This window comes from Lepus europaeus, chromosome 22, assembly GCF_033115175.1.
Source record: "Lepus europaeus isolate LE1 chromosome 22, mLepTim1.pri, whole genome shotgun sequence".
Lineage (NCBI taxonomy): Eukaryota > Metazoa > Chordata > Mammalia > Lagomorpha > Leporidae > Lepus > Lepus europaeus.
Window position 1 is genome coordinate 28,480,495 of NC_084848.1, and position 13,542 is coordinate 28,494,036.

The following is a 13,542-nucleotide window of genomic DNA, read 5'->3' on the forward strand; positions in this document are numbered from 1 at the left end:
GACTGCAGAGTACGGGGCCTGGGTCACAACGGCTGGGAGGGGGATTCTAGAAGCAGACCCCACACAGCACGTTGTTCCGGCGAGGCCACATGCTTTCTACAGCGCGGCCTCGTCACTGTTCCTGGCGGCTCATTCTCGGCGCTCCAGGCTGTCTGTCGATGGAGCTTTGGGTTGCCGGTGGGTTTGGGGTTGGAAATAGAACCTGGCGGAGGCGCTCCTGGCATTGCGCTCCGTGCGCTTCGTCTTGATCCTCATAACCGCAGATTCTTCCCGGGAGATGGGTGCGGGGACGTCGGGTTGCCTCTGGGGCTGTTTCGGGTTCCCCCGGCCTCATGCCTTCCGTCCCTGTCCCCTGCAGGCTCGGGGACCAGTTCTACAAGGAAGCCATCGAGCACTGCCGGAGCTACAACTCGCGGCTGTGCGCCGAGCGCAGCGTGCGCCTCCCCTTCCTGGACTCGCAGACCGGGGTGGCCCAGAACAACTGCTACATCTGGATGGAGAAGCGGCACCGAGGGCCAGGTGAGCCGCGCCGCTGCTGGGTGTGCGGTCGCCTGGCTGGAGCCGGGAGGACCGGGCTGGGGAACCTGCGGGGTGGGATGGGGCTGCACGTGGTCCTTGCGCGGGTTCCAAGGAATGTCACTAGGCCTAGGTGGGACACTGAATTCCGGAGGCATCCTGCATATGTGTCCCCAAGAGAAGGCCAGGCCCGTGGAGAGCAGCCCTCCCCTGTTGCTTTGTGGTGTGGCTCCCAGTCTGGAGATCTGTAGGCAGATCTGGGCGAGAGGCCTTGTCACCAGATCTCTGCCCCTCACCCTCCTTATGTAGGAATGTGGGTGAGAACAGCTTCACTGCTTAGGATTTTCTCCAGATTAAATGGAAATATCCGCGACAGACTCCTCATGTAGTAAGTGTGTGATGGGAAAAATGCCGGACTGTTGTTGATAAAATAATATTAGTATTATTATTATTACCAGGAGGAGACTTAAGGTTTTTGTGGGAAATAGTATTAAAAGATGATTTTGGTGGGAAAAAGTTTGAAATCCATGCATATTTTTTTCATAATGCACATTTCCCATGAACACTTGCACTTTGACACGTTTTTTAAGCTCCAAAGATCAAAGATGGATAGGGATTAGGAATGCAACTACACAAATGCAGTGTTCTTCCTCTGTATGGAGATACATATAGATAGATAGATAGATAGATAGATAGATAATTTTATTTGAAACACTTCATGCTATTTTTGAAATTATTTGAGAGGCAGCAAGAGACACACAGAGAGAGAGAGAGAGAGAGAGAGCGCCAGCCCATTTGCTGGTTCACTCCCTAAGTACCCAGGAGCTGGGAACTCAGTCCAGGTCTCTTACATGGTGGCAGGAACCCAACTGCTTGAGCCATTACCAGCGGCCTCCCAGGGTCTGCACTAGCAGGAAGCTGGAATCTGGAGTGAAGCTGCAACTGCAATATGGGATGCAGACATCCCGACCAGTAACCTTAATTGCTGTGCCCAAAAGGTTTTATTTTGAAAAATTTCAAGTGCATATAAAGCCAGAAAGAATAGAAAAATGTTGTCTGCACGCATCCCAGCCTCAACAATGACCAACTTATGGCCAATCTTGTTACATTTATCCTCACCGCCAACTTTTCCTCCGTGTCCCCAGATTATTTTGCAGCAAATCCAAGACAATGTAATATTTCATCTGGAGATGTTGCATCTGTATCTCTAAATGGTCAAAATTTAGAACAAAGACAGAAACTCTCCAACAATCGTTATCAGAACTCAAAGAATTAACAATAAAACTAACAACATCAAGTATTTGGTCAACATTCCTTTTCTCCCTGTAGTTTAAATCAGGATCCAAGCAAGGTCATTACTTTGAAATTGGCTGACGTGTCTCTTAAGTCTCTTAAAATCGGTAGTCTTCTCTCTGTGCCTCTGTCTCTCTTTTCTTCTTGCATGGTATTTATTGAAAGAAACTAGGTTGTTCGCACTGTAGGGTTTCTCAGAATCTGGATTCGCTGATTGCATCCCCATGGTGTTATTCGTTTCAATTGGTCTAGAGACTTATTCAGGTTCAGTGTTTTTTTTTTTTTTTTTTTTTTTGCATGAATAATGCCCAAGTGGTGATGTGTAGTTTCATCAGGAAGCTTGTACCATCTCCTTTTTTTTTTTTTTTTTTTTTTAAGATTTATTTTATTTACAGAGTTACAGAGAGAGGTAGAGACAGAAAGAGGGGTCTTCCATCCACTGGTTCACTCCCCATATGGCCACAATGGCTGGAGCTCTGCTGATCCGAAGCCAGGAGCCAGGAGCTTCTTCCAGGTCTCCCATGTGGGTGCAGGGGCCCAAGGACTTGGGCCATCTTCTACTGCTTTCCCAGACCATAGCAGAGAGCTGGATTGGAAGAGGAGTAGCTGGGACTAGAACCGGTGGCCATATGGAATGCCAGCGCTTCAGACTAGGGCATTAACCCGCTGTGCCACAGCACTGGCCCCTTGTATGGTCTCCTTGCCTCTCCCTTACCTGAGTTAGCAACCCTGGGTAATTATCTAGACTCTACTCCATTTCAGGCTGCAAACAGGTGACATTTGCTTTGAGACTTTCATTGCTTTTCCTTTTATTAGCTCTGCAGCTCCTACAAAGAAGAGCATCCCCTCATTAACATTTTGGTTATTGGGAAGTGCAGTTCACAGGTGAAAGGCAGGAAGAGTGATTTTTCCCCTCCTTTATTTGACAATTTTCAAAATAATGAATTTGTCTAGTAGTTTCCAAAAGTGGCCAATAAAGTCATTAGTTTTTGAGTGTCATCAGGAACTCACAGATTTAAACATACCTGATGCATTTTTAACCCACAGCAACTGTTATTCCTACTGATGCTTAAATTGTCCCATCTTTGACAGAAGGGGTTTTGGCCAGGCTGGTGTTGGGAAACAACCTCGGTAGTGTCTGAAAGCCCCGTTGCTATGCGAATATTAGGACGAGATGTTTCGGGCTTACCTTGTGCACCTCTGCCTCAGACCCAAGTCAGCCATTTCTCTAAGGCGCTGGTTCCTTCTTGTAGGAAATGTTATTTGGAGACCATAAGCTGGGTTTGTCATTATTTCTGGACCTTTTCAGAGAGAACTTAAAAAAATATGATTTGTTTTTCTTTTTCTTTTAAGAGAAACTATATTTTGAAATCATACTAATATTTCCAATTCAATTCAGTTAAGTATTCAGTTTTTACTTAATTTTCTGAATTTTCTGTCTCCTCCTAAAAAATCCTGGATAGGAATGATTCATCATTGCTTACTTGCTTTATTCCACCACACACACACACACACACACACACTCACACACGCAGTGTCAGGATAACAGATTACTGAAAACAGTTTAAAGTTTTTTTCTTTCTTTTTTTGGGGGGCAATTCTTTCTGTGTGTAGGGTATATATGGTCAAGGATGCAGAAACAAATTACTCTGCTTTAACTCACTTCGAATAGTTCCTCCATGTGGCTGTGCTGCCAACTCAATGCACAGTGGGGTTTACTTGTTTCTTTCCCATTTGCTTTGGGTAGGGGTTAGGGAGGATTCCATAAATTTCTTCCTTTTTAAATTAACTTTTTATTTTGAAAGCATAGCACAGAGAGATCCCCAGGCTCTTCACCCTGTTTCCCCCAACACAGACACGTCTCAGGCGACCAAAATCAGAAAGCTGACTTTGGTGAAATGTGTGCACGTAGCTCCATGCCGGTTTATCACATGCGTTAAGATTTGTGTAACCACCACCACCACTACTACCACAATCAAAATGCAAAATAATTCTGTGGCCACAACGATCTCCCATGGACTCCTCTCCCTCTCATCGTTACATCCCATTAGCCTCCTGCGTTTAGAACACAGCCGTCCCACACGTTTCCTCCACGTACGTTCAAAGCCACATCAGTGTTGTGATTGTTGCTCTAAGCATCAAAGATAATCTAGAAAATATAGGAGAAATGTTTATTTACTGTTTTTATATTTCTATAACTTTTATATATTTCCTTATAGTTGTATTTACTTATTTTCTAACATATTTTTGCTCCTTCATTGTTATTCCTTCCAGAGGTGCCTCGTTATCATTTCCTTGTTATCATTTCCTATCTGATGCAGTGCTTTGTGTGGCTGTTCTTTGAGAGTAGGCTTTCTGGTGACAACGTCTCTTACTTTTCCTTCTTCTGAGAATGTATTAATTTTTTTCCTTGATTTCTGAAGGATTTTTTTTCTTGTATATAAAATTCTAGGTTGACAGTTTATTTTTATTTTTGTATAATTTTAATTTATTTGAAAGGCAGAGAGAGAGAGAGAGAGAGAGAGATCTTCCATCTGATTGTTCACTCACCAAATGGCCGTGATGGCCGGTGTTGAGCTGATCTGAAGCCAGGAGCCTGGAGCTTCTTTTGGGTCTCCCATGTGGATGCAAGGGCCCAAACACTTGGACCATATTCCATTGCTTTCCCAGGGACATTAGCAGTGAGCTGGATCAGAAGTGGAGCGATTGGGACTTGAGCCAGTGTCTATACAGGATGCTGGTGCCATAGGTGGTGGCTTTACCTGCTACATTACAGTGCCAGCTCCAAGAAAATGTACTTTTCAGTTGTTGGTTGGAGTGTTCTACAAATATCAGTTGGTCAGATGGATTGATAATATTGTTCAAATCGTCTGTAACTTTACTGATTTTCTTATTCTATGAATTATTGAGAGGAAGTATTGAAATTTCTGATTGTAATTGTAGGTTTGTCTATTTGTGCCATCTTAGTTTTTGGTTCATATATTTTGAAGCTCTGTTATTTGGTGCATAAAATTTAGGATTGCTGTAATCCCTTGATCAGTTGATTCCCTTGTCATTATGTTTCTTTATTTCTACTAGTGTTACTTGCTCTGATTCTAGGTTGTCTAATATTAATATAACCACTCCGACACTCTTTTGATTAGTGTTTACATGGTATGTTTTTCATTCTTTTACTTTTAACCTATTTGTATCCTTATGTTAAAAGTAATTGAAAATAGTTTTATTATTTTTTTGAAGGTGACATATAGTTGTGTCTTGCTTTTCAAATGTGATTTGTTTTTAAATTTAGATGTTTAGATCATTTATATTTAATATGAGTGCTGTTATAGTTAGGTTTAAATCCATCATTTCTTGATTTATTTTCTTTTTTTTCCTTTTTTCATGTTTTTCTGACTTCTGGTTAGTTGAGTATTTTATAACTCAATTTTTTGGTCATTTTTGTTAGTTTATTAGTCATATTCTTGTTTTGTTATTTTAATGATTGCTTAGTGTTTATAATATGTACTTTTAACTAATTATAGTTAACCTTCAAGTTATTGTACTTCACAAATAGTATTAAGAATGCTACAGTAGTATAGCAATAAACACTATTAGGTACCATCTCCATCTCCATACGTCTACATCCTAATTCCTGGAATCTCTGCATGTCACCTTATATGCCAAAAGAGACTTAGTCATGTGATTAAGGACCTTGAGATGGCCAGAGTGCTCTGGGTTATTTAGGTGAGCCTAATGCACTCACAGTAGGACATCCTATGGGGGGGGGAGGGGGTCAGAGGGGAGCAGATGAGCTGATGGAAGCAGAGCCAAAGCCTCACAACCAAGGAAGTGGCCATGACCACTGTGGAAGCCAGGACAGGAAAGGAAGCAGACTCGCCCCAGACTCTCCAGTAGGGAGGCACCTGTGACACCTCGATATTAGCTCAGGGAGACCGATTCTGCACTTCTGAATTCCAGAACTATCAGATAATCAATTTGAATTATTTAAGGCCTCTAAGTTTGTGGTAATTTGTTACAGTAATGATAGGAAATGAATGCAAAAGTACTTCAGTTTTTCCTCGACTGGTCTTTATGCAACAATTGTACTTTTTATTTTATTTACTTTATTTATTTAAAAAGTTATTTATTTATCATTTGAAAGAGAGAGAGAGAGAGATCAATCTCCTATCTACTGGGAGACTCCCGAAATGCCTACAGCAACGCAGGGGCTCACGCTGAAGCCAGGAGCTGAGACTTGGTCTTCTGTGTGGGTGGGGGGAACTCAAATACTTGAGCCATCATCTGGTACCTCCCAAGGTGCACATTAGAGAGTGGAGCTGGGACTTGAACCCAGGCACTCTGATATGGGATGCAGGTGTCCCAAGCTGTGTCTTAACTGCTATGCCAAAAGCCTGCCCAGAATACATTTATTTTTTTTTTTTTAAGATTTGTTTATTTATTTGAAAGGCAGAGTTACAGAAAGGAAGAGGCAGAGAGAGAGAGAGAGAGAGATCTTCCATCTGCTGGTTCACTCCCCAAATGGCCACAATGAATGGCCGGAGCTAAGCCAATCCAAAGCCAGGAGCTTCATCTGGGTCTCGCATGCAGGTGCAAGGTCCCAAGAACTTGGGCCATCTTCCATTGCCTTCTCAGGCCATCAGCAGAGAGCTGGATCAGAAGAGGAGCAGCCGGGACATGAACCAGTGCCCATATGGGATGCCAGCACTGCATGTGGAGGCTCAGCCCACTATGCCACAGCGCTGGCTCCCTTCTGGACACTTCTAATGTTTTCTTTTTGCCACTGTTTTAAGGCAGTCTTAATTAGGATGTGATTTTCTATTTCCATGTTTCTAGTGCCTAATTTTGTGGGGCTTCTTGGATCTGACGGTTTATAGTTTCCATCAACCTTTGGAAATTTCCAGCTATTATTTCCACAAATACTTCTCCTCCCCATCTCCAATTACACAGCTATAGGCTGCTTGAAGTTGCCTGCAGCTCGTTGATTCTATTATTTTTAAAAATTATCTTTGTTTCTAAGTTTCATTTTGGATAATTTCTGTTGCTGCATTCTCAAGTTCACTAATCTTTTCTTCTGCAATGTCTAATTTGATACTAATTCCATCTGGTATATTTTTTACCTGATACATCATTGCTTTCATTTCTAGAAGTTAAGTTCAGTCTTTAAAAAATACACATCCTGTTTTTACTAGCCTTTTGAATATATAACATATAAATAATTGTTTAAATGTGCTTGCGATTAATTCTAACATCAGTTTCAGTTCTGACTTGGATTCAAGTATTTCATTTTTCTTTTTTTAAGATTTATTTTATTTATTTGAAAAACAGAGTGACAGAGAGAGAAAGAGAGAGAGAGAGGGAATTTTATGTTCTGCTGGTTCACTCCTGCAATGGCCAGGTTGGAGCCAGACTGAAGCCAAGAGTCAGGACCTTCTTCCACAGGAGCTTCTTCCACATCTCCCACATGTGTGCAGGGGCCTAAGGTCTTGGGCCATCCTCTACTGCTTTCCCAGGCACACTAGCAGAGAGCTGGATTAGAAGTTGGAGTGACCAAGACTCAAACTGGCGCCCAGATGGGATGCCGGTGCTGTAGGCAGCAGCTGTACCCACTACGCCACTACACTGCCCCCTTTCTCCTCATTCTAGATTGTATTTTCCAGGTACTTGACTTGCCTTGCAGCTTTGGATTAGATGCCACACATTGTGAATTTTACCTTGCTGAATGCATTCTGGAGCATTATTTTGGGACACATTTAAGCAACTTAGAAGCAGTTTGGTGCTTTCTCGTGTTGCTTTTAAGCTCCGTTGGGCAGAGCTAGAATTGTCGGTACTTAGTGTAGGGCTCTGTGTTCTAGTAGTGAGCCAAGACGCTTCCTGCACTCTGCCTAGTTCACCCTTGGCTGGTGGGAGCAAACTTCTGGCCCTCTGTGCAGCCAGGCACTGTCTTGTCTCCTCTTTTCTGGGGGTTCTGTCCCCAGTCTGGGGTGGCTTCCCTCATAAGCATGCACTGACCGGTACTGGGAGGGGTGCCTTGTGGGGTTGCGGTGGTGCTCTCCTGGCAGCTCTCTTCTGTTCGCTGTCCCAGTCCTTGAATTCTAATCACGGAGTCTCCCCAGACCTTCTGCTCGCCCTCCTTCTCCAGTTCAGACTTTGCGAGTCTGCAGGGCTGCCCCTGTGCTGATCCTTTCTGTGCTGCATCCTGGTTGTGAGCAGGAAGGCCTGGGGCTTGTCTTGTTTTCAGTGTCTCAGGGATCCTTCAGTGCCTGCTGGCCACTGTCTTGGAAACTGCTGCTTCAATTTTTTTTCTCTCTCTTTGGTTTCAGGTAGAGGCTAAATCTTGTATTTATGCTCCATCTTGGTCTGAAACAGCTGTATCTTTTTTTAAAAATTTATTTATTTATTTGAAAGTCAGAGTTACACACAGAGAGAAGGAGAGGTAGAGAGAGAGAGAGAGAGAGAGAGAGAGAGAGAGAGGTTTTCCCATCTGCTGGTTCACTCCCCAACTGGCTGCAACAGCTGGAGCTGTGATGATCCAAAGCCAGGAGCCAGAAGCTTCTTCCGAGTTTCCCACGAGGGTGCAGGAGCCCAAGGACTTGAGCCATCTTCTATTGCTTTCCCAGGCCATAGCAGAGAGCTGGACCAGAAGTGGAACGGCCAGGACTTGAACTGGCACCCACATTGGATGCTGGCACAGCAGGTGGAGACTTTACCTACTATGCTACAGCACTGGCCCCAGCTATATCTTTTTCATTTTTATGTAATTTTACCTTAGAATTGTGTAAAATATTGGTATATTTTGTGTATTTATTTGCGAGATAGAGAGAGAGAACATGAGAGTGTCTATTTACTGATTCACTCTTTTTTTTTTTTTTAAAGATTTATTAATTTATTTGAAAGAGTTACAGAGAAGCAGAGATAGAGAGAGAGAGGGGTCTTCCATCTGCTGGTACATTTCCCAAATGGCTGCAACAGCTGGAACTTGATCGATTCACAGTCAGGAGCTTCTTCCAGGTCTCCCACGTGGATGCAGGGTTCCAAGGACTTGGGCCATCTTCCACTCAGGACATAGCAGAGAACTGGATCGGAAGTGGAGCAGCTGAGACTTGAACAAGAGCCTATATGGATGCTGGCACTGCAGGCAGAGGCTTAGCCTAGGACACCACAGCACTGGCCCCATGAGTCACTCTTCAGATGCCCCCAGCAGCTAGGGCTGAGCCTGGCTAAAACCAGGAGCCAGGAACTCATCCAGGTTTTGCCTATGGTTATCAGAGACCCAACTACTCGATCAGTCACCATTGTCTCCCAGGGTGCACATTAGCAGGAAGCTGGAATTGGAAGTGGAGCCAGACACCCTGATAGGGACGTGGGTGTCCCAAGTGGTGTCTTAAGTGCTGCTCCAAATGCCTGCCCCTTGTATGGCCTTAAAGCTAAATCTATAAAGCATGGCATATTAAGAATTTAGGTCAGTCTCCTCTTTTACCCTATTCCTTTGTTCTTTCTGTAGGCAGCTTCCTCCTCCTCCTTCTCTTATTGTTACTGTTATTTTGTTTTTGCCAAGTAACTTTTTTTTTTAAAAAACTTTGATTTATCTTTTCACTTAAAAAATCCTGTGCAGATATGCAACATATATATTTACGCATGTGTATGCCACTTGTTGAATAAATTATAATATATTTTTCACACTGTTCTACATCTTGCTATTGGCACTTGACAATATATTTATTTATTTTATTTTTTGACAGGCAGAGTGGATAGTGAGAGAGAGAGAGAGAGATAGAGAGAAAGGTCTTCCTTTTTTGCCGTTGGTTCACCCTCCAATGGCTGCTGCGGCCGGCACATCTCGCTGATCCGAAGCCAGGAGCCAGGTGCTTCTCCTGGTCTCCCATGTGGGTGCAGGGCCCAAGCACTTGGGCCATCCTCCACTGCCTTCCCAGGCCATAGCAGAGAGCTGGCCTGGAAGAGGGGCAACCGGGATAGAATCCGGCGCCCCAACCGGGACTAGAACCTGGTGTGCCGGTGCCGCAAGGTGGAGGATTAGCCTGTTAAGCCACGGCGCTGGCCAATATATTTCTTTTTTTAAAAGATTTATTATTTTATTTATTTGAAAGTCAGAGTTACACACAGAGAGAAGGAGAGGCAGAGAGAGAGAGATCTTCCATCCAATGGCCAGTTGGCTGCAACGACCGGAGCTGGGCTGATCCAAAGCCAGGAGCCAGGAGCTTTTTCCAAGTTTCCCATGCTGGTACAGGGGCTCAAGGACTTGGACCATCTTGTACTGCTTTCCCGGGCCATAGCAGAGAGCTGGATCGGAAGTGGAGCAGCCAGGTCTCGAACTGATGCTCATATGGGATTCCGGCACTTCAGGCCAGGGCATTAACCCACTGTCCCACAGTGCCGGCCCCTTGACAATATATTTCTTTGCAGTGTGTAGTGCCTTCCCTACCTTCCTTCCTTCCTACCTTCTTTCTTTTCTTTTTCTCCTTTAAAGAGCTTTATAATATTTATGAGTGTGTATTCATGATTGTTTATTTTAACTAGGTCCTTAGAGATGGACATTTGAACTGTTTTCAGTATTTTTCTCTTATAAATACATATTTTTATATTTTTGCATGTGAATCTATGATATAGATTCCTAGAGATGGCATTTCAGGGTCAAAGGGCAAAGTATATGTAGTTTTATATTAGGTATGGGTCAGACCTAACAACTTTTAAGCCCTCTCCTTATATTGTAATCCTGTTAATCTTTTTATTGATTTATTTGAAAGGGAGAGTGACAGAGAGGGAGAGAGAAAGAAAGTGATCTTCCACGTACTGATTCGCTCCACAAATGGCTGCAACAGCTGGGACTGGGACAGGCTGAATTCAAATTGCAGAAACTCCATCCAGGTCTTCCCATGAGTGGCAGGGATCCAAGTACGTGGGCAATCATTTGCTGCCTCCCAGGGTACACATTACCAGGGAGCTGGATTGGAAGCAGAGTAGTTGGGCCATTTTTTTTTTTTTTTAAGATTTTATTTCTTTACTTGAGAGGTAGAGTCACACAGAGAGAGAGGGAGAGGCAGAGAAGTCTTCCATCTGCTGATTTGCTCCCCAGATGGCTGCAATGGCCGGAGCAGGGCTCATCCAAAGCCAGGAGCCAGGAGCTGCTTCGAGGTCTCCCATGTGGGTGCAGGGGCCCAAGCATTTGGGCCATCTTGCTGCTTCCCCAGGCCACAGCAGAGAGCTGGATCAGAAGAGGAGCAGCTGGGACTACAACCAGTGCCCAAATGGGATGCTGGCGCTGCAGGCGGAGGCTTAGCTTATTATGCCACAGTGCCGGCCCTGAGTAGTTGGTCTTGAACTAGCACTCTGATGTAGGGTGTAGGCATCCCAAGTGGCAGCTTAACCCGCTGCTCCACAGTGCTTACCGCTGTAATCCTATTACTCCTTTTTTAAAAATTAATTAATTAATTTATTTATTTGACAGGCTGAGTGGATAGTGAGAGAGAAAGACAGAGAGAAAGGTCTTCCTTTTGCCGTTGGTTCACCCTCCAATGGCCGCTGTGGCCGGTGCATCGTGCTGATCCGAAGCCAAGAGCCAGGTGCTTCCCCTGGTCTCCAATGCGGGTGCAGGGCCCAAGCACTTGGGCCATCCTCCGCTGCACTCCCGGGCCATAGCAGAGAGCTGGCCTGGAAGAGGGGCAACCGGGATAGAGTCCAGCGCCCCAACCGGGACTAGAACCCGGTGTGCTGGTGCCACAAGGTGGAGGATTAGCCTGTTGAGCCACGGCGCCGGCCCCTATTACTCCTTTTAAAAAAATATTCTTCTGAAGAGTTTAGAAAAATGAGTCTTGGTAGTTTTTCTCCTCTCTATATTATTTTATATCCCTTATTACAAAGTTTTTATTGTACTGGGATGGCTTTTTCTCTGAATAATTACAGTGGGTCACGTGGTGTAAAAGGGAAATAGATTCCATAGCCAGTGGCTATGTGGGAGTGGGTGGTAGGTTGGGGTTCTTTCCTGATGGCTTTGGTGTGAGGAGCTGTTTTTTCTCTCTCTCTCTCTTTTTTTTTTTTTTTTTTGACAGGCAGAGTGGATAGTGAGAGAGAGAGAGACAGAGAGAAAGGTCTTCCTTTTTGCTGTTGGTTCACCCTCCAATGGCCGCTGTGGCTGGCGCATCGTGCTGATCCGAAGCCAGGAGCCAGGTGCTTCTCCTGGTCTCCAATGCGGGTGCAGGGCCCAAGCACTTGGGCCATCCTCCACTGCCTTCCTGGGCTATAGCTGAGAGCTGGCCTGGAAGAGGGGCAACCGGGATAGAATCCGGCGCCCCAACCGGGACTAGAACCCGGTGTGCCGGCGCCGCAAGGCGGAGGATTAGCCTGTCGAGCCATGGCGCCGGCCGTGAGGAGCTGTTTTCCCATAAGGGCAAGACTTTGGTTTGTTTTTTTTTTTAAGATTTATTTATTTGAAAGGTAGAGTTACAGACAGAGGCAGAAAGAGAGAGAGAGAGAGAGAGAGAAAGAAAGAGAGAGATCTTCCATCTGCTGGTTCACTCCCCAGATGGCTGCAATGGCCGAAGCTATGCCGATCTGAAGTCAGGAGCCAGGAGCTACTTCCAGGTCTCCCATGTGGATGCATGGGTCCAAGCACTTGGGCCATCTTCTACTGCCTTCCCAGGCCATAGCAATGAGCTGGATCAGAAGTGTAACAACCGGGACTTGAACTGGTTACCATATGAGCTGCCAGCGCCGCAAGCGGCGGCTTTACCTGCTACACCATAGTGCCAGCCCTGGACCTTGAGTTTTAATCCTGCTGTGTCTGGGCTTGCAGTAGGATATCTCAGTGGGGATTTAGGGAGTGGAGAGGTTTGGTGCATGGGACTAGATGCCACCCCCCCCCCCTCCCCGAGCTGGGCGAGGGGCTTTAGAAGTTCCTTGGAGCATGCACATTGTCTTTCGATTCTGGTTTTCCATGGATGTTTGAAGTACCCTCATGTGACCTTGGGTCAGTTATTTCATCGCTGTTGGCCTCACTGTCCTCTGCCTTTTAATATCTGCTGGAGTTGTTGCCACAAGGAGATACTAGTGAGAGTGACGGGCTGGCTTTGGCCCTGGGAAGAGCTCTGGAGCTGTTAGCTCTTGTCACTCTGTCAGCTTTGAGTGTGATGGGAGCAGTGAGGGCCTGGGGGACCCCTGGGCCAGAAGAAGTGGGCAGCGTTCAGGAATCAAGATCTATCTTACCAGGACAGTCTTGGCACAAGGGACACTGGAATTGAATGGGGGGGGGGGGGGCGCTAGCTCTGTGGGAGGGAATATAGGAAGGAGATGAGGAGCAAGCTACATAAAGAGCCAGGCTGTCCTGGAGCCAGGTGGCAGGTGCCCAGGACTGCAGATATTCAGGGATGGTTCAGGAAGGCATCACTGGAGGGAAGAGGTGGTCCCTGCTGTCAGGACAGCCTTTAGATAGCTGGAGAAGAGGGGAGGGTAGAGCCCCGGGGAGACGGCTCTGCTGCCACCGCCCGTGAATAATCTCACGCACTCTTCCAGCTCTCCCTAGGGCTTGTGACTCCTCCTTCCAGCTGCAGGCTGCTGCACACTGACATTTTCAGCCACAACATCAACAGAGCACCTGCTATGTGTCGGGCAGGTCCTGAGAGTATCAATATGAGTCAGATTTGATGGACTATGAAGTTCTTTACATGGGAGTCTTTCCAGCTGCCTCAGTGTCTCTGAAATTCTGGTTTGGTGGGATTGGGT

The 13,542-nt window shown here is 45.5% G+C and overlaps 1 protein-coding gene across 2 annotated transcripts in view; it reads left to right on the forward strand.

Moving 5' to 3' along the window:
• Nucleotides 1-13,542, forward strand: part of LOC133751222 (zinc finger protein DPF3-like) — a 239,582-nt gene that overhangs the window by 131,417 nt on the left and 94,623 nt on the right. For both annotated transcript variants that reach the window (XM_062181111.1, XM_062181112.1), the window contains exon 2: nucleotides 359-519. In XM_062181111.1, the coding sequence (XP_062037095.1) occupies nucleotides 359-519 (161 nt within the window). The remainder of the gene's footprint in view (nucleotides 1-358; nucleotides 520-13,542) is intronic.